Genomic DNA, 21971 nt, shown 5'->3' on the forward strand with positions numbered 1-21971 from the left:
CCCCTCCATGAAAAACACAGCCACATCATAACACCACCAGCCCCAAATTTTGCCATTGGCACTACACACGCTGGCAGATGATGTTTACCGGGCATTCGCCATACCCACACACTGCCATCTGATCACCACATTATGTACCGTGATTTGTTACTCCACACAACGTTTCTCGACTGTTCAATCGAACATGTTTATGCCCCTTACACTAAGCAAGGTGTCATTTGGCATTTACCAGCATAAGGTGTGGCTTATGAGCAGGCACTCAACCATAAAATCCAAGTTTTCTCACCTCCTGCCTGTCATAGTGCTTGCAGTGGATACTGATGCAGTTTGAAATTCCTGCATGATGGTCTGGATACGTGTCTCCTTATTACACTTTACGAACCTCTTCAACTGTCTGGTGGTCTCTGTCAGTCATCAGACAAGGTCGGCCTGTACGCTTTTGTGCTGTACGTGTCCCTTCATGTTTCCACTTCAGTATCACATCATAAACAGTGGACCTAGGGATGTTTAGGAGTGTGGAAATCTCGTGTACAGACGTATGACCAAAGTGACACCCAATCACCTGACAATGTTCGATGTCTGTGAGTTCTGTGGAGTGCCCCATTCTGCTCTTTCACGATGCCTAATTGGCAGTAGGTGGCAGCACAAGGCACCTAAAACGAAAAACGTATGTTTTTTGGGATGTCCGGATATTTTTGATCACACAGTATACCTACAAGCAACAAATATTGTAATTTCTCCAAAGGATGCAACATTTGGACCCTCGTGGATTTTTTACGAACATCAAATTCCTTAAAAATCAGAAACAATTCTTGCTTTACCTTTGACTTTACTTACAGCAATACGTGCATAATACTTCTGTGTCCCTGTGACTGCAATGGCTTTGTAAAAATTTCATGGCATGCTCCTTTTTTATGCTTTAAGCTCATCATTTGTCACTTAAAAGTGACTAATGACATATGCTTTGCCCCACTCAGACAGTTGGAATGAAGTTAATATTTGATCATGTTGTGCTTCCACTACTGATTAATATGAGTATCAAGAAAACAACTTAGACTATTGTTCTATATGCATTTATTAAACCACTAGTTTCATGCTATATGAACACCACTAGGGGACAAAGAGACAAAAATGTGCCAGTCATGATTTAAAATGCTAAATTTCCCAGTATAAAAATGAAATGCACATGTCGTAATATGACAAGTACAATATTCCACTTTGTTGTCTATGCTTGGTATGTGTCATATTCCAACACTTGCCTTTCAACAGTTTATTGGGTGACTAAGCATTTAAAATCATGACACTGGAGTTTTCTGCCACTTTATCCACTGAACTCATGTGCTTAAGGAGTTATACATCCTGGCTGGAGCTGCGTGACTGCTACAGTTGCAGGTTCGAGTCCTGTGTGTGATGTCCTTAGGTTAGTTAAGTTTAAGTAGTTCTAATGTCTAGGGGACTGATGACCTCAGAAGTTAAGTCCCATAGTGCTCAGAGCCATTTAAACCATTTAGTTATACATCCATGACCCCCCCCCCCCTCCCCCCCACACACACAGTAAATATGTACTACAAGGACTGTGAATTATAACTCATATAAAATGGAAAATGCATGCTATCTCTTACATAATTTATGTCAGTTCACCCATTTAGGATCAAAAAAATGTAACTCCAAAAACAGTGTTTTGAGATAATTCGATTTAAAGGTTTTGTCCAAAATGCTGAGTACTTTCTAATAGTTTTTCACTAACCTTTCTTTTGTAAATAAAGAGTATACTTCATTGACTGTTGTTTTCTTCTAGGTGTTACATATTCTAGTCGCTGGGTGGACACTAATGAAATATTTTATGAAATTATGCATGTAGCTATGTTTTTCCAATCCTTAACTTAATGGCTGCTGCTGTATAACAATTGAACATCAAACAAATAATATGCAGCTTTAAGCAATATTATCATATTAAACATTCCTGCAGTTGTGTTAATAATGTCTTGATAAATACAGATTACATGGAATAATCTATGGGAATGTCTGTCAGTGCCATTCAATGAGTACTACAAGCAAGAGAATAAAAGTCATTATTATTTTCAGTCATTATTATTTAACACTGAACTTAAAAAAAAAAAAAAAAATACTGGTAACAAATAATATTCTTGTTTTTTAATCTTTACATAATGTAGGAAAAATCACTTTAACAGAACACAATGCTCCCTCACACCTGTTTTTCTGTTTGTGGATTATTGTTTCAAATATAATACAGACATTTAAACGAACCAAAATTAGTGGTTTACATGAAATAACTGAGGTGATGAACTAGCATTAATAATAATAATGAGCGTCTGGCATTGGTGGCCGGGAGACCCCTCGCGGGGCGGTTCGGCCGTCGCTCCACAAGTTCTTTAACGCCACTACGGTGACTTGCGAGTGAATGAGGATGAAATGATGATGAGACACACAACACCCAGTCATCTCGAGGCAGAGAAAATCCCTGACCCCGCCGGGATTCGAACCCGGGACCCCGTGTGTGGGAAGCGAGAACGCTACCGCAAGACCATGAGCTGCGGACCTTAGCAGCATTGAGTCCTTGATATAATGTATAATACTTATGAGGTATAATACCCTTATTACATAAATCTATAAGATCTTTATTCTTTACTTATGCAGACAGGACTGTCACATGCTGGGCACAGAGTATTGTCTTCACGTCCTGAATTCGAAGAATTTCTTAGACCAGGTCTTTTCTTGATGTGCAAAACTTGAGTCAGGCTGATCTTTCCTATATTGCATCCAAACAATCTTAAGCCATTTCACAGTTTCTCCATTCTCAGCAATTTTCCTATTTCAAATTATTTGCTTCTGAAGTGGTTGAAATCTAAAATTTGAGTGTTATTCATTTCTTTCACTCTGTACTTGTTGAAGGTCATTCTTACAATTGTATACCAGCCAATGGGATCAAAAACATCCACATGTTTACTTTTTCTTTCGATGCTTGGATGCACTGAGTCTACTTCCATTTGTAAATGTCCAGGCTCAAAAAAACATTGGTCAGTAGTTGGAATGTCAAGTGTATTCACTGCATGCCCACAAATGGTGCTCATGTTGGCATTCCTGTTCTGGTCCCCACATGTATCGGAAAAGTGCCCATGTTGGCATTCCTGTTCCGGCCTCCACTTGTATCAGAAAACAAGGTTATTGGTTTTCCTATTGCATGATTTTTCAAAAAATCCCACAGTCATGAAACCACTTGTATGGATCCCCTTTTTGCTGTTGTCTTGTCCCAAATGTGGCAAACGGTTTTGTTTTCTCCTACATTAAGAAATGTGAGATTGTAGACGGAGAGCCTTCTTTTATAAAATACTGCCTTTGCATTCACTTAAGGCTGTAAAGCACAGCTTGTAAGTCAAATTCAGCTTGCAAAGATTCGCCTTTTCTTGCACATTCTTTTCTAATGTTCTTGAATTCCCTTGTCATTTCTGTCCTTTTCAAATGTTCTTCCTGTTCCATTTTAAAATCTCTGCCTTCTTTTTCCTCAGCCAAAAGATGTTAAAACTTTAAACATTTATCACACACATCTTTTTATGTTCTGTGGAATTTCAGATTAAATTTGTTTGTGAATATCTCCATATACAGCCATAATTTCTGGACTGTCTTTCCTTCCTCATAGCATTGTTCCCGATATGACTCATACACTATCTTAATACTCATATCAGCAGATAAATAATCTGTACATTCTTTTGTCTTGTTATGAGAAAGAAGGGTAGGAAAACTCTTAATGTGTTTCCATATAGCCTCTTTACTTTCTTCTGGTCTCTTTATACCTGGCTCATGAAATCCTCTTCACCCTTTCTTAATTACATTATGTGCGTCTCTTTTTTTAATAGTATTTCTTACAAAGGTTTTGCAAATGTCAAATGTCTTGAGAAAAAACTGCACACACACTTGAATCTTATCAGATCCCTTTATTAGATAGAATTCCTTGGTCCTCTTCCTTTGTGAGTTATCTGATTTTGTCCTCACACTTTGTTTCTCTTCTTCTTCCATTGGCTTATTTAGGTTAGTACTCAACTGATCCAAGATCCCAGTAGGCTCTATGGATATTTTGTCTGTCTTGCTCATTAAACTTACTGCTGCACTGTCGTTGACATTTAGAGCAATCTTTTGGCTTCATATTTTGCAGGAACTTCGGAAGTCTTTGTAGAAAGATATGCCCTACCATGCCGTCGATTAATTTTCTTTGATTTGTTTTCCATTCTTCTTTAACCGCTATCATTTTTTGTCTTCTTGTTTCGTTACTATTCTCAGTACCAGCATTGTCATCTGCAATTTCCTCATCCTGATTGTGATGATTTACTTCTGCAGTAGCTGCATTCTCAGCAGTTTTTGTGAAATTCTTTACAAGGGACGTTCCATGTCCAACACCGCTGTCTATAACAATAACATGACAGGTATTCAGAGGAAGGGAAAAGAAAATTAACTGGAACTGCTCTAGTGTCTAGTAATTGCTTGACTACTCACCAGAATCTGTAGTGTTGTCCGGTTCATAGGAAGAAGCATCATCATCTGTATCTGAATGGATGAATGTCCTAAGCATCTCCACATCACGTTCTTCCTCAGCTATGAACATGAACAACAACAATAATAATAGTTATAATAATAATGACAACAGGAGTAACAGCAATAATTAGAAAATAATAATAATAATGGCAACAGCAGTAATAGCAATAATAATAATAATTTGTTATTATTATTATTATTATTATTATTGTTGTTATTATTATAGTACTTACTACCGAAATATACACACTAAGAAACAGGTTCTAATACTTATAAGATTCCATTAAATTCTGTTCCTTCTCCAGGCACATTTTCACCATCCTTCTTCCTTTGGACTCCATAGTGCTCCAACTTGCTTGTAAACACATTCACAACTAAAACAATATTTATCTTACTTGCCAGGAAGTCGCATTTCATTGTTGTCACAGAGTGATGACAACAATGTGTCTAAAGAGAAGTAGAGGAAAAAGCAATTTCTAACAGTTCTGTTAGGATCAGAGAAACGTAAGAGCTGTTCTGTTTCACAAATTAATGCTGTATAATGTGGTCTAAAAATGGATCAGCTCTTCCGTCTATCTGATTTTACTATTATTCATAAAAAGTAGATACGTTGACAAGTAAATTGGAAACCACAGAAGATAGAGTTATGCTTGTTTGATCGTAACATAGATCTCGATTCCGTGTACCTTATGGTACTAACAACTCAAAAGTGGCAAAAATGTAGTTACGGTTGTCTGATCTTAAAGGAGCAAACTGTTATATGGCCTAGTTTAGTACAATTTTAAATTGATAAAGCAAGTATGCTTAATTACTACATAACATTTTCATTTTTAACAGTACCATAATTTAACATGGTGTCTACAGGTCATTAAAGTAGTGAAAAAGTAATGAAAATGAACAGGTGGTCATGAAAGTAATGGAAATGTAATAAAATTGAGTGGGTTGTCATGAATTTTGTTTTGGGTGCCCATCAGGTGCAGTTCTAGAAAGAATAACAAGGTAACAAGTTAATACTAAGTCCCCTTCCCAAAACGTTGTATCCAGCTGTCCATTTAATAAGCTGCGTAAGTAAAGCCTCTGCTACTGCAGTTTGCATCCTTGAGGGTCAGGTGTGGATAGAGAAATTTGGAGGTGTGGCTTTGTTGAACTATATGTGGTGTATACACATAGTAAAAATGACTTATAAATTGTAGCTCTGCCCATGACAATGCTGCCACCTCAAGTGTTGCTGGAAGTGTGTCAGCTGCAACAGTTTCTTTAATTTTGTTTCCTCCCACTTCTGTTTAATGCTCTTTAATCCACATCTATTTTGGAAAGATATTTCCTTAAAGACTTTAGTAATTAATATAAAACTACTGTAATTTTAGTCTTATTTTAAAGGTATTAAGGATGATGAGAGTAAAATAGCTTTTTCACAAGCCAAAATGTTTCCCACACTGTATTAGTACTGCTTGCAAAATGCAACTTGGCATCTGTAAAGTTGGGGTAGCAGGGAGAACGTACAGTGTTCGCTGCAGGAAGGGGTGGAGTGCAAGGGTAGGGGGGGGGGGGGGGGGACACTCTGCCTCCAAATACTGTAAATATGCAGTACAGACAACACAAATATATGCTTTGAGTTTCCACAAAAGCAGCAATGTATGTGATGGATGTAATCATTAGGTAATCAAAAAGTCAGGATAAGGTCATGAATTTGATCCTTATTATGTTAATTTCCTCTTTGAATACATTCATGTAATTTGGTGTATATATTAACAAATAGTGTACAACTAACATACTTTTTTTTTCAGAACATAAAAAATTCTGATTTTTAATTTTTTTAAATATAAAAAAGTTTTGGTTTGGGAAAACTTAGCATTTTAATGAATTTGGTCAGACAGTGCATATTTTCAAAGCCTACAATGAACTGAATAAAATGGTATAAATTTTAGGTCTGTACATGAGATAGTCATTTTAAGGTTTTGAAACATGACAAAAACACTAAATTTTGGGCACTTTAAAAATTAAAACTCAAAATCAAAATGTCCAAAGAATTTTTAACGTTGGGTTTTGTCTTATTTTGGAAGGTGGAATAAAAGGATAAAAAATTTCAAAATTCTAAATCATCAGTGTTCAAATTTATTGTTTTATTGGTTGATTTCACATGGAATGACCGTCACATGTTGTAGATAGTCTGTTAATGTAGTCAACATAGTCCATTAATGCAGTCACCAAATCCCTGGTCAAGGGATTCAACAGCGGAGTTTAAATTCAAGGTGTGTTATATTATTAATATGAAGGCAATGGCATTCAGTTTATGTTCTCCAGTCAGGTTAAAATACTGTTATAACATATCAAAACAAAAATGTAGTGATTGCTATGTTTCCTGTATTTGGAAAAAATAATGTTTAATAATTGTTAAAATTCTGATTTTCTGGTCCTTTTATTTCTATCTCGGGGTTCAACAATGCTCATTTTTTCTCTCTTACAGTTTTGGGAGAACAGTCTCTAAAGAAGATCTAGATGATTCCTACACTGATCTCAGATCTGCCACTCCTCAGCAGTTTTCTGACAACATAGCTGGACAGCTAAAAGTCTGCAGAGTGCAGCCTGGTAATAACATGTTGATTTTCTGCCTTTACAACATTTGTTTCTTTATTAAGTCAGCTGATCATTAACAAAAAAAAAAACTCTTTTCCATCATAATAACTACTGCTCTTACTGGTCTTGTGTTACAATCATGGAATATTTTGAAATGTACATTTGGAAATAAATGTGGAAAATTATAAAGAAACCAGAGTCAAGCAACAAGATAAAGGTCACATCAAATGAAGCAGCATGTTTTAAAAGCAGAATTTGCTATTAAATTGTACAGCAAATTCTGAGTTTCTGAAGGGTCTGTGAATGCTTTCCTGTAGTTTGACTGGATCCAAATGAGATACAGTATAGCTTTAGTTATCTGAAGTAATTGGGGGATGTGGGTGTTCGGAAATCAGGTTTATTTGGCTAATCAAACTGTATGCTTTTATTTACCAATAAAAACTACACACATTTGTAGTAACGTGAATCTGTTAATATTATTACAAAGGCAAGTGCAGTAGGAATGTATGAATGAAGGTAGTAGCAATACAAAGACTGGCGTGAGAAGATATTGTGGTTTGAGAAACTGCACAATGTTTTGAAAAATGTTTATGTTAGAATTTAATAATCCAGATGTTCTGTATGTTTTGATAGTAATCTTGTTCAGAAAATATGTGGTGGTTTAGGAAAATACAAAAAATTGTGGAACTGTGTTGTGCATCCACAGTGGGAATAAGCCATTTAAAAATAATGACTACGTATTAGATCTATAATCATTTATGCATGTTGTAGGTACTTCTTAATCAAAGGCTTAAGTTCTTAGCAAAGGGTCTCATTCAGTCCCATAAATGTAGAGTGCCAAGAGCATGGTGGTAAAAATTTGAATCTAACAAGCATAATGGCTAAATTGCAATGGAAAATCTAGTTACAGTTGAACTTTATCATGAGTTACGTTAAGTTAATTAGTTTTAGTAAAATCAAAATACATTATTATAAAGCATGGATGTTGATCTTTCTAATGAGCAGTGCCATCATCACACAGTCAGTCTGTTAGCTCAAAATGTTTTTCCCCTTAAATATTGTAGTAGAATAATTATTATTATTATTATTGTAGTAGAATTATTTTAAATAATAATTGGATAGATTTGTAGCTATGATGCATATAGAAAATTAGAATCAACTAGCAGTGAAAGACAGACAAAAATCAACTATTAGTAGGCATATATGGGGGGTTCCAGTTTGCTCTGTTTCAAATACACCGAGGTGACAAAAATCGTAGGATAGTGTTATGCACGTGTACAGATGGCAGTAGCATCGAATGCACAAGGTATAAAAGGCAGTGCATTTTGGAACTGTCATTTGTACTCAGGTGACTCATGTGAAAAGGTTTTTTTTTCCTTTTTTTTCACCTCAGAGTAGTACTTGCAACCTACATCCTCAATTATTTACTGGATGATTTCTAATCTCTGTCTTCCTCTACAGTTTTTGACCTCTACAGCTCCCTTTAGAACCATGGAAGTCATTCCCTGAGTTCTTAACAGATGTTCAGATCATCCTGCTCCTTCTTTTGTCAGTGTTTTCCACATATTCCTTTCCTCTCCGATTCTGTACAGGACCTCCTCAAACCTTTCACCTAATTTTCAACACTCTTCTGTAGCACCACATCTCAAATGCTTCAATTCTCTTCCATTTGTTTTTCCACAGTTCATGTTTCACTTCTGTATAATGCTGTGTTCCAAACATAGATTCTCAGAAATTTCTTCCTCACATTAAGGCCTATGTTTAATAGTAGTAGACTTCTCTCTGCCATGAATGCCCTTTTTGCCAGTGGTAGCCTGCTTTTGATGCCTTCCTTGATGCATCAGTCATGGGTTATTTTGCTGCCTAAGTAGCAGAATTCCTTAACTTCATCTGCTTCGTAACTATCAATCCTATTGTGGCAGCCGCACCGCTCAAACACGCGAAGGGCTGAACTACGGCACAGCCGACACAAGTAAGTGACGCCCGGCATTCACGAGTGCAGCTGTACCGCTGCACCGAATTTTGGCAACGGTGCATCTCGCACCGGACGCTCGGAACAAAGCAAGTGGACAGTGCGAGCCGGTCAATGAAATATGACACACGTCTCCGCTCCACCGACTTCACTGTCGCAGACCACGTGCGTCGAGTGAGCGCAACTCCCCCGCAAATGCGTACGCGCAATCTGAAACGCAGTCGCTCGTTTTGTGGAGTGCACCCTTCCATTTGACAGTGCCTTCCTCCCGTTCACGGGCTTCGCGGCGCTTCCGCTCGCGCCGGGAGCTGGACATTCGGCAATGCGGCCTTTATCTTGCTCGGTCCATGCGGTCGTGCCACGGCTGATCACTGGAGTGTACACCCTCCAGGATCTGTGATCAAGCCGTACCGCTAGGGCAACATGCCTGTGCGGACGAACGTCAATGGTGCATTGCATTTGTAACATAGTGTAAGTCTTCCAAAGAATAAATGTGTCATGACAAAACTGCTGTAGTCATTCCGTCACCAACCCTCTCCCTTGAACATAGTGCGTGGGCATGGCAATAAAGCCGGATCACCGCACATTAACGACTGTGAGCGGTGATACCACATGTCACCACTTCACTATTGTTAAATTTCTTGCTGTTCTCATTTCTGCTACTTCTCATTACTTTTATCTTTCTTTGATTTACCCTTATAATTCTATATTCAGTAGAGTGTTCATTCCATTCAGCAGATCCTGTAATACGTCTTCAGTTTTGCTGAGGATAGCAAGCTTATGATTGAAATCCATTCTCTTGAATTCTAATTTCACTCTTGAATCTTATTTCCATCATTGCTTCTCCAGTGTCCAGACTAAACAGGTGGGAAAGACTGCATCTCATCTCTATCGTACATCCTTTTTAAGCCAAGCACTTCGTTCTTGGTCTTCCACCCTTATTATTCCCTCTCGGCTCTTCTATGTGTTGCACATTATGTGTTTCTCCCTATAGCTTACCGCAATTTTCCTCAGAATTTTGAACATCTTGCACCATTTGACATTGTTGATAGCTTTTTCCAGGTTGACAAATCCTATGAATATGTCTTGATTTTTCTTTAGTCATGCTTCTATTATGAACTGCAACATTATAGCTGCCTCTCTGGTACCTTTACCTTTCCTAAAGCCGAACTGATTGTTGTCTAACACATCCCCAATTTTTTTTCCATTCGTCTGTGCATTATTCTTGTCACCAACTTGAATGCAGGGCTGTTAAGTTGATTGTGCAATAATTCTTGCACTTGTCAACTCTTGCAGTATTTGGAACTGTGTGGATGATATTTTACTGAGAGCCAGATGGTATACCGCCAGATTCATACATTCTACACACTAATGTGGATAGTTGTTTTGTTGCCACTTCCCCCAACGATTTTAGAAATTCTGATGGAATGTTACCATCCCTTCTACCTTATTGGATCATAAGTCTTCCAAAGCTCTTTTAAATTCTCATTCTAGTACTGGATTGCATATCTCTTCCCTATCAACTCTTGTTTCTTCTTCTATTACATCAGACAATTCTTCCCCCTCATAGAGGTCCTCAATGTACTTTTTTCGCCTATCTGCTCCCTCCTCAGCATTTAACAGTGGAATTCCCATTGTACTCTTGATGTTATGACGATTTATTTTAATTTCACTAAAGGGTTTTTGACTTTTCTATATGGTGAGTCAGTCCTTCCAGCAATCATTTCTTTTTTGATTTTTACACATTCTTCATACAGCCATTTCACCTTAGCTTCACTACACTTCCTATTTGTTTCATTCCTGTGTGACCTGTATTTCTGTATCCCTGAATTTCCATGAACATTTTTATATTTCCTTCTTTCATTGATCAACTGAGGTGTTTCTTCTGTTACCCATAGTTTCTTCGCAGTTACCTTCTTTGTACCTATATTTTTCTTTATAATTTCTGTTACTGACCTTTTTAGAGATGTCCATTCTTTTCAGCTGAACTGCCTACTGAGCTGTTCCTTATCAAAGTATCTACAGCCTTACATAACATCAAGCATATCTCTTCATTCGTTAGCACTTCTGTATCTCACTTCTTTGTGCATTGATTCTTCCGGACCAGTGTCTTAACTTCAGTGCAGTCTTCATCACAACGAAATTGTGATCTGGGTCTGTATCTGCTCCTGGGTATGCCTTACAATCCAGTATCTGATTGCAGAATCTCTGCCTGGCCATGATGTAATCTAACTGAAATATTCCTATATCACCCAGCCTTTCCAAGTATGCTTTTGTGATTCTTGAACAGAGTATTTGCCATTACTAGCTGAAATTTATAGCAGAACTCAATTAGTCTTTCTCCCCAATCATTCCTAGTACCAAGCTCCAATTCTACTGTAATACCTTCTTATGATTCTTCCCCTACAACCACATTCCAATCCCCTATGATTATTAGATTTTCATTTTCTTTTACAAACCGAATTACCTGCTCAGTGTCCTTACATACTTTCTCTAGCTCTTCATTTTCAGCTTGCGACATTGGCATGTTTACCTGAACTATTGTTGTCGGTGTTGGTTTGCTGTTTATTCTGATAAGAATAGCCCTATCACTGAAATGTTCACAGTAATGCACTCTCTACCCTACGTTCCTATTCATAATGAATCCTACTCCTGTTATACTGTTTTCTGCTGCTGTTGATATTATCCTATACTCACCTGACTGGAAATCCTAGTCTTCTTTCCATTTCACATCACTGATCCCCATTATATCTAGATTGAGCCCTAGCATTTCCCTTTTCAAATTTTCTACTTTCCCTACCACATTGAAACTTCTGAAATTCCATGGCCTGACTTTTATAATGTTATCCTTTTGTTGGTTACTCAATCTTTATTGTATGGTAGCCTCCCCATTGGTAGTCCCTACCGTAGCTCATCATGACACTTTTTCAGTTACAGGCGACATGTTATGTGGACACACATTATGTCTTGCCCTCTGCATCTTCATGCCATTGGTCATTGCCGATTATTTCACCTTTAGGGGAAGTTTCCCATGCCAAGGCCTAGAAAGTACCTCTGTCTGCTTCTCTGCCCTCTTTGACAGTGCCATTTTCAGAATGGAAGTCATGGGCTGCTAGAGCTGATGATTTTTATTCAAACTTTAAGCTGTGGCAGGGTTCAAACCTGGAATCAGGGATATTTTGATTACTAATCAAAGACGCTACCCTTAGACCATGGGTTACTGACATGATTGTGGCCACGTGAAGATAATTAACAGACTTTGAATGCAAGATGGTAGTTAGAGCTAGGTGAATGGGACATTCCATTTCGGAAATCATTAGGGAATTCGATGTTCTGAGATCCATATTGTCAGGCGTTGCCAAGAATACCAAATTTCAGGCATTACTTCCCACCACAGACAATGCAGTGGCCAACAGCCTTCATTTAATGACTGAGAGCAGCAAAATTTGCATAGAGTGGTTGGTGATAACTGCATGAAATAATTGCAGAAATCAAATCCATTAGCAGAGCGCGGCCGAATTTGGCGTTAATTGGCTGTGGCAGCAGATGACCGTCATGAGAGCGTTTGCTGATAGCACATCAGCTGCAGTACCTCTCCTGGGCCTGTGACCATGTTGGCTGGACCCCACATGATTGGCAAACCGTGGCCTGTTCAGAGTTGAGTTCTGATTTCTTTTGATAAGAGCTGTCGGCAGGTTTTTAAGTGTGGTGCAGACCCCATGAAGCCATGGACTCAAGTTGTCAACAAGGCACTGTACACAATAGTGATGGTTCCATAGTGGTGTGGGCTGTGTTTATATGGAATGGAAATGGGCAGGGCCCTCTGGTTCAAATAAACCAATCATAGACTGGAAATGGTTATGTTCGGCTACTTGGAGACCATTTGCAGTCATTCATGGACTTCATTTTCCTAAGCAACAGTGGAACTTTTATAGATGACAATGCAGCATGTCACAGTTGTTCGTGACTTATTTGGAGCACATTCTTGACAGTTCAGGTAAATGATTTGTTCACCCAAATTTCCTGGCATGAAGCCATCAAACATTTATGGTACATAATTGAGAGACCAGTTCTTGCCCAAAAGCCTGCACCAGCAACACTTTCACAAGTATGGACAATTACAGTCAGCATGGCTCAAGATTTTTGCAGGGGACTTCCAACAACTTGTTGAGTCCATGCCATGTTGCGTTGCTGCACTGCACCTGGAAAAAGGAGGTCCAACACGATATGAGGTGGTATCCCATGACTTTTGTCACCTCAGTGCATAGTCAATATTGTCACATGGTACTTGTCATCTAAAAATGTGATTATCAAAAATCTAGTTAACAGTACAATTTTGCTTTTGATTAGCAATATACATGCAACATCTTGAGCATGCACAGCATGAGTTAAAAAACAATAACATGAAATAAAAATAGTTAGGATGGAAAAAGTTACAGCTTCTATTCACAGAACAGCAAAATGTTGTTTCCTGAGATGGCACAAGTGAGGCCTTATAGTAGATCATCATTTTCTTGGAGGAATAAGAGAAAGAGTAAAGTTCCCTTGGTCCTGTGGTTATGGAGTTTAAATAAGTCTGCCAAATGTGGTGTGCTGCCATATCTGAGTATGGGAATATACCTGAATATCAAGTATATTAAACCGCTCTCCAATTATGGAAGCCTGGATATTTTGCTGGAATATTATCACAATCTGGCAAAGTATTCCAGAAAGAGAGAAAGTTGGCTGAATATATAGAGTATAATGTAATATGAAAATGAACTGCTGACTAGGAAATCCAAATTCCTGATATAGTAAACCATGTAAAACTATTTGAAACAGTCATTTCCCTTAGAATCCTTAATCATCAGCATATTTATCAGCCATGTTTGAGGGCATGGTTTGGAACTGAGATGGTATGACACATACCTGGTTCACCTTCGGTGATTGCAGCAACCATAAGTGTAATGTGAAATAGTACTGCATTAGAAAACATATATACATTGTCGTTACTATTTCTACACAACCTGTCAGTACCTCGTAGCTGCAACTGCAAAAAACAACCATATAGTTGTCACAAAAGGTTTAAACTGTATAGTATATGTTAATATAATGTAACTGAACAGACAAAAATGTCTATTCACCAGCAGTGGCAGGAAAACACACACGTATAAAGGTTAAGGAAGCTGCAAGTTTTCAGAGACAGTGGCTCATTCTTCTGGCAGAAGTGTTAAAGGAGAAGGAAGATGTGTAAAGGATAGGCAAAGTTTAGGAAATGTGGAGAGTTTGGAAAAGTCACTCACAACTGTGGCTCCGGGGAGACATACCGGATGGGATGAGAAGGAAATACTGACTGTTGGGGGACTACACGGGATGATATTTGAAACCCTGAGGGCTTAGAGAGAGAATATTGATGAAATGACATGCAAGAGTTAACAAGACAGGAAAGCTAAGTGCATTGTCAGTTGTTGTGGTAGAAAACTAGACAGGTCAGAAAATAAAAGATCACTACTAACAATAACTACTAAGAAGAAGAAGAAGAAGGATAAGAGAGAGAGAAAAGAGAATTGTGTGGTGGGAATTTCAGATTGAAAATATTCAGTTTATAATGACTTTATGTAAACAGAATTTTATAGAACTCTTTTTTGTGTGGGTCGTGTGATAGATGCTCATCTCTTGGGCCACAAGGTTGGACACCCCTGTTGCAGACCATGCTTTTAGAGTACATGTTAAGCTATCTATTATTACACAACATTTTTATGAAATGCTCTATAAGTTTATACAATTTATAGAAGATTTCTCTGCCTAACCTCTTGTGTTTGAACATTGCACTAAAAAAGATTTGTACAAAAAAAGAATTATAAAATGAGAGCATTTGCCATTCAAAATAGTTATTGACATACACATGTGTTTTCCAATCATGGTGCAAGGCAGAGGGAGATGGAGAAAGGGGGGGGGGTGAGGTGTGAGGTTCTGGATCTGGTCAGATTTATACTACATTTTTTAACTGAAAAGCACAACAATTTCTGTTATAAACTCCTGTATGACAGAAATCAATTTGACTGTAATTCTATTTTTTTCTATTTGAATACAAGTGGTGACTTGTTTTGCACAGAGCCCAATGACTGTGAATATGCTGCCAGTACTCCACCTCCAACTCCAAGTCCTGCAGGCAGGAGGAAAGGTCGCTGGCATCGTGCACTGGATACACTGCGTCCTCGGTCTAATAAGAATCTTCCTCTTAAGGCTGTCAAACAGTCAGCAACTTTGCCCTCTATCACAGTATCCTCACCAGATATTGTGAGTACCACATACTACATCTTAACTAATTTACTTGAAATGAGGATATAACCACTGATTATTTCAAGTTTATTTGTGCAAGCTCACATAGCTATAATGATATTTCCAGAAATTAATAGCTTAATTAATTATATTTTATGTGTTATTTACATGTATGTATATCACTGCTGAATAGATACTTTCATTTTGTTGTTAATTATCAAATTGTAATAGTTTAAATATAACTATGTATTTATCTTTTAATATGTAATATTTCATGGTGTATTATGGAGTATAGTCACTTACCAACATATGCAGTATATTCCATCTGTTGGGTGTGCATCCACTATTTCAGTCAATAAATACAGCTAAGATGGAATACAGGGTGTGATGTGTGAACTTCCTTATTTCTTTTTTTTTTTTTTAAAAAAAAAAAAAAACATAAAACAGAAAGTATTGGAGATAGCAATTTAATTCTCTTTTCTTTACATAGAGGTACATTTAAAGTTTGATTTCATCTTGTTTGGTAAATGATACCTTGAAGGTGGCCTCCATTCTGCAAAATAAATTTGGAGAGTGAAAATCAGAAGTTTCGGTCCACTTTGTCTAGCGATTCTCTGTCTGTGTTGTCAATAGCAGTGTGAATATAATTCTGTGACTCATCTCCAGTACATAAAGACTGTTATTTACCAAGTATTTAAGATACCCAAGAAAAATTCATAGGGGACTAAATCTGGTGAGCATGCTGCCCACTGAAGATTGCCCCTCAAAGAGATGAGATGTGTGGGAAGTGATTGTAGAAGAGATTCATTTCCTGTGAGCTATGGTGCAATCTTGTTAGAACCAGGCATCCCCCACATCCATTTCTTCAAGGTGAGAAAGGAAAACTTCTCAATCATCTGGAGATAACACTCAGAAGTGACCATAACTGCACTTTCATTCTCTTTAAAGATATTGAGCTGGTAATGCCATTTTTGGATGATGTGCACCTAACAGGCAAATGTTCTGTACGCAGCAGCTGCTTATGAAGTTTTGAGAGGTTCGTGCTACACCAATATTGCATGTTTTATTTATTCACACATCCAGACAAACGAAAATGTGTCTCATTGCTGAAGAACATAAGGGCATCATGAGGCATGTTATTGATCAAGGTTTCGCATACATTTTTTCATGAAACAAAATTGCATGGGTTAAGTGTCTGCACCACTGCTAGTTTCTGTGGATGAAATTTCAAGTTTCATGAAGAATTTGTATCACTGTGTTATCAGAAATTGGAAGAGCAGTTGCATGTTTGCGTGCAGATAATATGGGTGAATTCAAAACTACCAGCACTACTTTCTCTATGATTTATGATGTCCTGCTGGTTTTTGAAGATCCTATTTTTTTTCTTTTTCTTTTTTTCCCCCTCCACACTACCAGTATTCATAAATGTGTCCTTGCACCTGACAATTGGTTTTTGATCAGGTATATGACCTGCAGGTGTTATATTAAACTGTTCCTTGAATGCACTCTGGGTTGTGATGAACGAACAGCCATTGGAAAAGTAAGGCACAATGGCGAGTGCACAATCCTCTCTCATTCACTGCATAATTCTTACCAAACTAACCTTCTTCTTTCTTTTCTTTTTTTCAAGAAGGTAGGTTCCGCCCTTTAGGACATGCCCAACCCCACACAACAATGACTAATGGCCACTGTGTGCCACTCATTTCAAATAAGGAAGTTCCCGCACTGTACCCTTCTTTACTGTTCCAGATGCATGTCCAGAAGGTGATGGAATATTATATTGTTTGGGAACGCTTCACGAAAATCATCTGCACAGCAATTTTGTGTGTTTGTGAAACATCGTGTGAATTGCTTATGCAGAAATAAATTTACTGTTATACCTCTCGTAAAAGGAAGGAAAAGAATTCTAGAACATTTCAGGTTGTGTATTATCTGCAGAATCCAAGTCAGAGTAATTAAACTGGAAGATTAAGAAAGACAAATTTGTCTTAAGAATGTTGTAAGGCAGGGTTGCAGCTTATTTTTATTGTGGGGATTGTTCTTGCATTACTTGATAGGTGTAACATATATGTAGTAAAGTTCCCAGAAATGAGTAATAATGACAGTACCTTGTAGCATTCAAGAGAAAGTATAAAATATAATCCAATGAAGAAGTCATCAAATCAATAGTAAATGAAAACGACATATGTGTAAATGGAACACAATGCTGTAAGCACTTAACTGCGTAGAGACATATACTATATGACATGTACTATAGTATCTCACAGTTAATAAAGCTTCTTGCTTATAGAAAGTGGAAAATTTCCATTTTTTAATCGTGTAAAATGGCTGATATGTTTTGCAAGTTAAATACAACACAAGAAACTTTATACATATGGCATCTTTGTAGATACAAATGTCCTCTTCAAACTACATAAGATTTTGCAAACAATGGCATGACTAAAGATAACCACTCATATATTAGAGGTAGAGTAGTGGATAGGCACTGGAACTGCATGACCGCTACGGTCACAGGTTCGAATCCTGCCTCGGGCATGGATGTGTGTGATGTCCTTAGGTTAGTTAGGTTTAAGTAGTTCTAAGTTCTAGGGGACTGATGACCTCAAATGTTAAGTCCCATAGTGCTCAGAGCCATTTGAACCATAGACACATAAACAATAATGACAACGCAGTAGCTTAACTTACAACTTGGGTTCTTCTTTAGAGGACACAGACACATATTGAATGACTATCTTTAATCATTCCATTGTACCCCACCCTGGATCTTGAGTATAGTAAATAATATTTCGTCATGCACAGATATTTGTTATCAGAATTACAGAAGATCTCTAGAAACACTATTTACCATATACATTTTTAATGACATTATTATATCCAGTTTCTAGACCTAACAGCTGCACTAAGATGTGTCAGATTTCTCTGTATTATTTACCTTGTAGAGTTTCACAAAGTGCATATTTTGATATGCACTGGAAAACCATTCACCAATGTTATGGATTAAAGAGGCAATTTTCAAAAACCAAAGTTGTTTCCTTGTGGGCCAAGGGAGGGTGGTATTTATGAAGTGATGAAGTTTGTTAACTGTCCATGTGTATGTATGGCAAAAATGAATAATGAGTGGGCTAGTGACACCAATGTGAATAGGCACTGTGGAAGCTGTGGTGCTTCTCACAATATTTATGTCAGAAGTGAGCATAAGAAATGATGGAGGTCAACCAACATGCTACAGTGGAACAAAACACCTGAGCCATGCTTCCAACCAAATCTATGTCTTTTTAACAGTATAGAAGGTAATGTGCCTTGTCATATGGCTTGAAGTGTGTATAAATGCTGGAAGAACATGATAAAAACTTTTAAGTGCTTCCATGGTTACAAAATTTTTGCCAATTAACTCTGCCAATCATGTGCTGAAGTACGTAGACTGCAATGCGCACTGTGTGGAACCTCAGGCCTGTAATCTCTGATATCTGTGCAAAGCATTGATAACAAGACCTAAGAAACCTGTTGAGAACTAGCCTATTACTGTCTTACTACATCACTTCTGTCTCATGTAGCTGTTGTTTATTTTGAAAACTATGGTTAATCTTGATATTAACTGCTTGTCAACAAGGCACATTTGTCTGTTTGCTACATAACCTTTTGAATATTGATATATTCTCTAGTGATTCAACCAATCATGGTAGCACCACTGAAGCCCTCAACACCTGAAAACTGCTTACCAACAAGATATTCTTTCATTTACAGTCTCAATAAAATGCCAGAATGTCTCCTTACAGATTCTGCATGGACCAATGACTTTGCATGCCTGGAAAGTGTGCATCATTGTGGATCCAAACAACAAAATTGAGAATGTGCCTCTGTTGCTGTTCTCCATAGATTAAAGAAGGCATCAAAGAATATTACAATAGCTACCAACATTATTGGTTGTTAAAATATGACATCACATCTGATTATAATTCAGGAATTGTTGTGAAGTAATCAGAGTCTTTTGTGATGGCATGAGTGAATAAAATTCTCTCAATTTTTAAAGTACATCTGTTGAGTTATAATCCTCAAGATTTAGACAGCTATCATTGACATCACCTGTGGGAGGTAGAATGTCTGACTGCTGGGTGTGATTGTCATATATGTAAAAAAAAAAGCAGCAGAGTCCAGATTCATCCAGCAATGGGCCAAATTGATACATGTGTGAAAAGGAAAGTGAAGTAGCTCTTAGCAGACCTGGTGCACTGAAGGGCCACAAGATGACACCAAACATAAGAACATGGTCACTGCTGTTTCCCACCCTTCTGTAGCTGTCAAACATTGTTCTTTGTATTTGTGTTGAAAGCCCACATCCTAGGCCTGCTAAGTGCATACCCCTCTGATGTCTACTGAAATTGTGGTACTGTAATTCAGCCTTGGCTACTCCTCTTAAAGTTGAAACTAAGAAGTTGTTGCTTGGACCAAAATTCTTATCTTTTCTAACAGATTTTCTGGCCATTCTATAGATAATAATGAACCACCACAACCAACTTCTCTTTCACTGTTTCTTAAAATTTTGTCATATTCACAGGCATACGCTCTGGCACTCTAAGGCCTGTCACCTTTAGACAGGTGTAAAATATTTCAAATCACTGCTTTTGCATCATGTGCATAAGGAAGACAAATTGTCATTCAAGGCAGTCAGTTTTTGCACTCCTAAGATGGTGGTAGTAACATCTGGAAAAAACTTGAGACTTATAACTGAACTGATGTGGCTTGAAAGCAGAACAGATGTTCAATTGTTCAGAACGTTTTTTATTCCAGTCTTTCTTCAGAAATTGCAGTTAAGGTTGACTGGTTTCGGTATTGTTTATTATATTTATACATCTCTACTCAGTTGTGCTTTTAATTGAGTTATTTGCGTATAAAGATGTGATGATGTTCATAACAACTGAATCCTATTTATTGATATTTACAAAGACTTGAATAAAGAACCTTTACAGTCACTGGCTTTCCAGTGATCCAAAACACCAATGAGTATAATTTGTTGACAGTTCCAGTAAACATAAGCATTTAAATTTTGGGATGAGAGTATTCCTTTGATTTTTTTAATGGTTTGTGGCAAATAGGCATGCTGGTTTTCCCTGAACTTATTGTTGTAATGAGTAAAATCGATGTTTCAACCCCCTTGAAAATCCATTCGTAACTCAGCAAGAATGTTAATGTCAACGTCAACCCCATTCCTCAGTATCTGATAGTAAAATGAGAAACATTACAACAAACCACAGCACAGGATAACATTGCTATTAATTTAGGTGGAAGGGTTAATAGATTAGCACCCACAGGTAGCAGATATGTGATGATGATTTCTTAAATGTTGTAGAAAACAGTTTAAGAGAAGCATAAAAAGAGTATATTGAAGAAGCTACTTGCATAATATTCAGGCCTCACCCACTTCTCCTTCTGAAACTAAGAAAATTATATATTCTCTCAAACATAAAAGCTCATATGCATTTGAAGGTGTTTCCAACAGACTATGAAAAACTTCTTTCATACAATAAACACCATCTTTTTTGAGATACGTAATGCATCGCTAACTCAGGGCATTTTCTCAGAGACATTGAAATATGCCATTTTTAAACCTTTCTATAATAAAGGTGACAGGAGAGATGGCCATAACTACCAACCCGTTTTACTACTGAATCATTTTCCAAAATTTTTGAGGTTATGTATTTGAGAATAGAATTCCACCAGAGGAACGATAATATCCTCAGTAAATCACAGTTTGGAATTCAGAAGAATTGCTCAATTGAGAATGCCATTTACACATTCACTCTTCAAATTGTCCACAACTTATGCTCTAGTGGCTAGCATTGCTGCCTCTGGATCATGGGGTCCCGGGTTCGATTTCCGGCCGAGTTGGGGGTTTTCTCTGCCCGGGGACTGTGTTTGTGCTGTCCTCATCATTTCATCATCATTATCATCATCATCATATCATCATCATCATTCATGGCAGTGGCTGCATTGGACTGTGTAAAACAAGACTGGACTGTGTAAAAAAATTGAACTGTGTACGGGCACTGATGACTGCGCATTTGAGTGCCCCACAAACCAAACATCATCATCAAACTCTCCAAATTTTACAAGCACTAGATAACAAAGCAGCACAACTTGGCATTTTCTATGACCTGTCTAAGACACTTGATTGCATGAATCACAATATTTTCTTTGATAAACTGAGGTTTTATGGAACTCAGAGATCCCACTGACTGAGGAGAAATCACTTATCAGTTTCCACAAAGCCCAATCTTAGGTCCTCTATTGTTTCTTGCATATTGAAACGACCTTATGTGTAATATACAACAGGCAGAATTAAGCAGTGGAAAATCCAGGATGGAATGTAACAGCAGTATGAAAAGGATAGTTGCTACTGACCATATAGCAGAGATGCTGAGTCACAGCTAGGCACTGCAAAAAGACTGTCGGAAAATGAGCTTTTGGCCACAAGGCCTTTGTTGAAAATAGAGAAAAAACACACACACACACACACACACACACACACACACACACACACACGCACACATATGACCACAGTCTCTGGCAGCTGAACCCAGAGTCTGGCTGCAGATGACAGACTGTGGTCAAACAA

The 21971-nt window shown here is 37.6% G+C and overlaps 1 protein-coding gene across 1 annotated transcript in view; it reads left to right on the forward strand.

Moving 5' to 3' along the window:
- Positions 1–21971, forward strand: part of LOC124777122 (synaptotagmin-15-like) — a 252021-nt gene that overhangs the window by 191320 nt on the left and 38730 nt on the right. The window contains exons 3-4 of the mRNA XM_047252408.1: positions 7016–7137; positions 15192–15376. Of these exons, the coding sequence (XP_047108364.1) occupies positions 7016–7137; positions 15192–15376 (307 nt within the window). The remainder of the gene's footprint in view (positions 1–7015; positions 7138–15191; positions 15377–21971) is intronic.

The sequence above is a fragment of the Schistocerca piceifrons genome, chromosome 2, assembly GCF_021461385.2.
Source record: "Schistocerca piceifrons isolate TAMUIC-IGC-003096 chromosome 2, iqSchPice1.1, whole genome shotgun sequence".
Lineage (NCBI taxonomy): Eukaryota > Metazoa > Arthropoda > Insecta > Orthoptera > Acrididae > Schistocerca > Schistocerca piceifrons.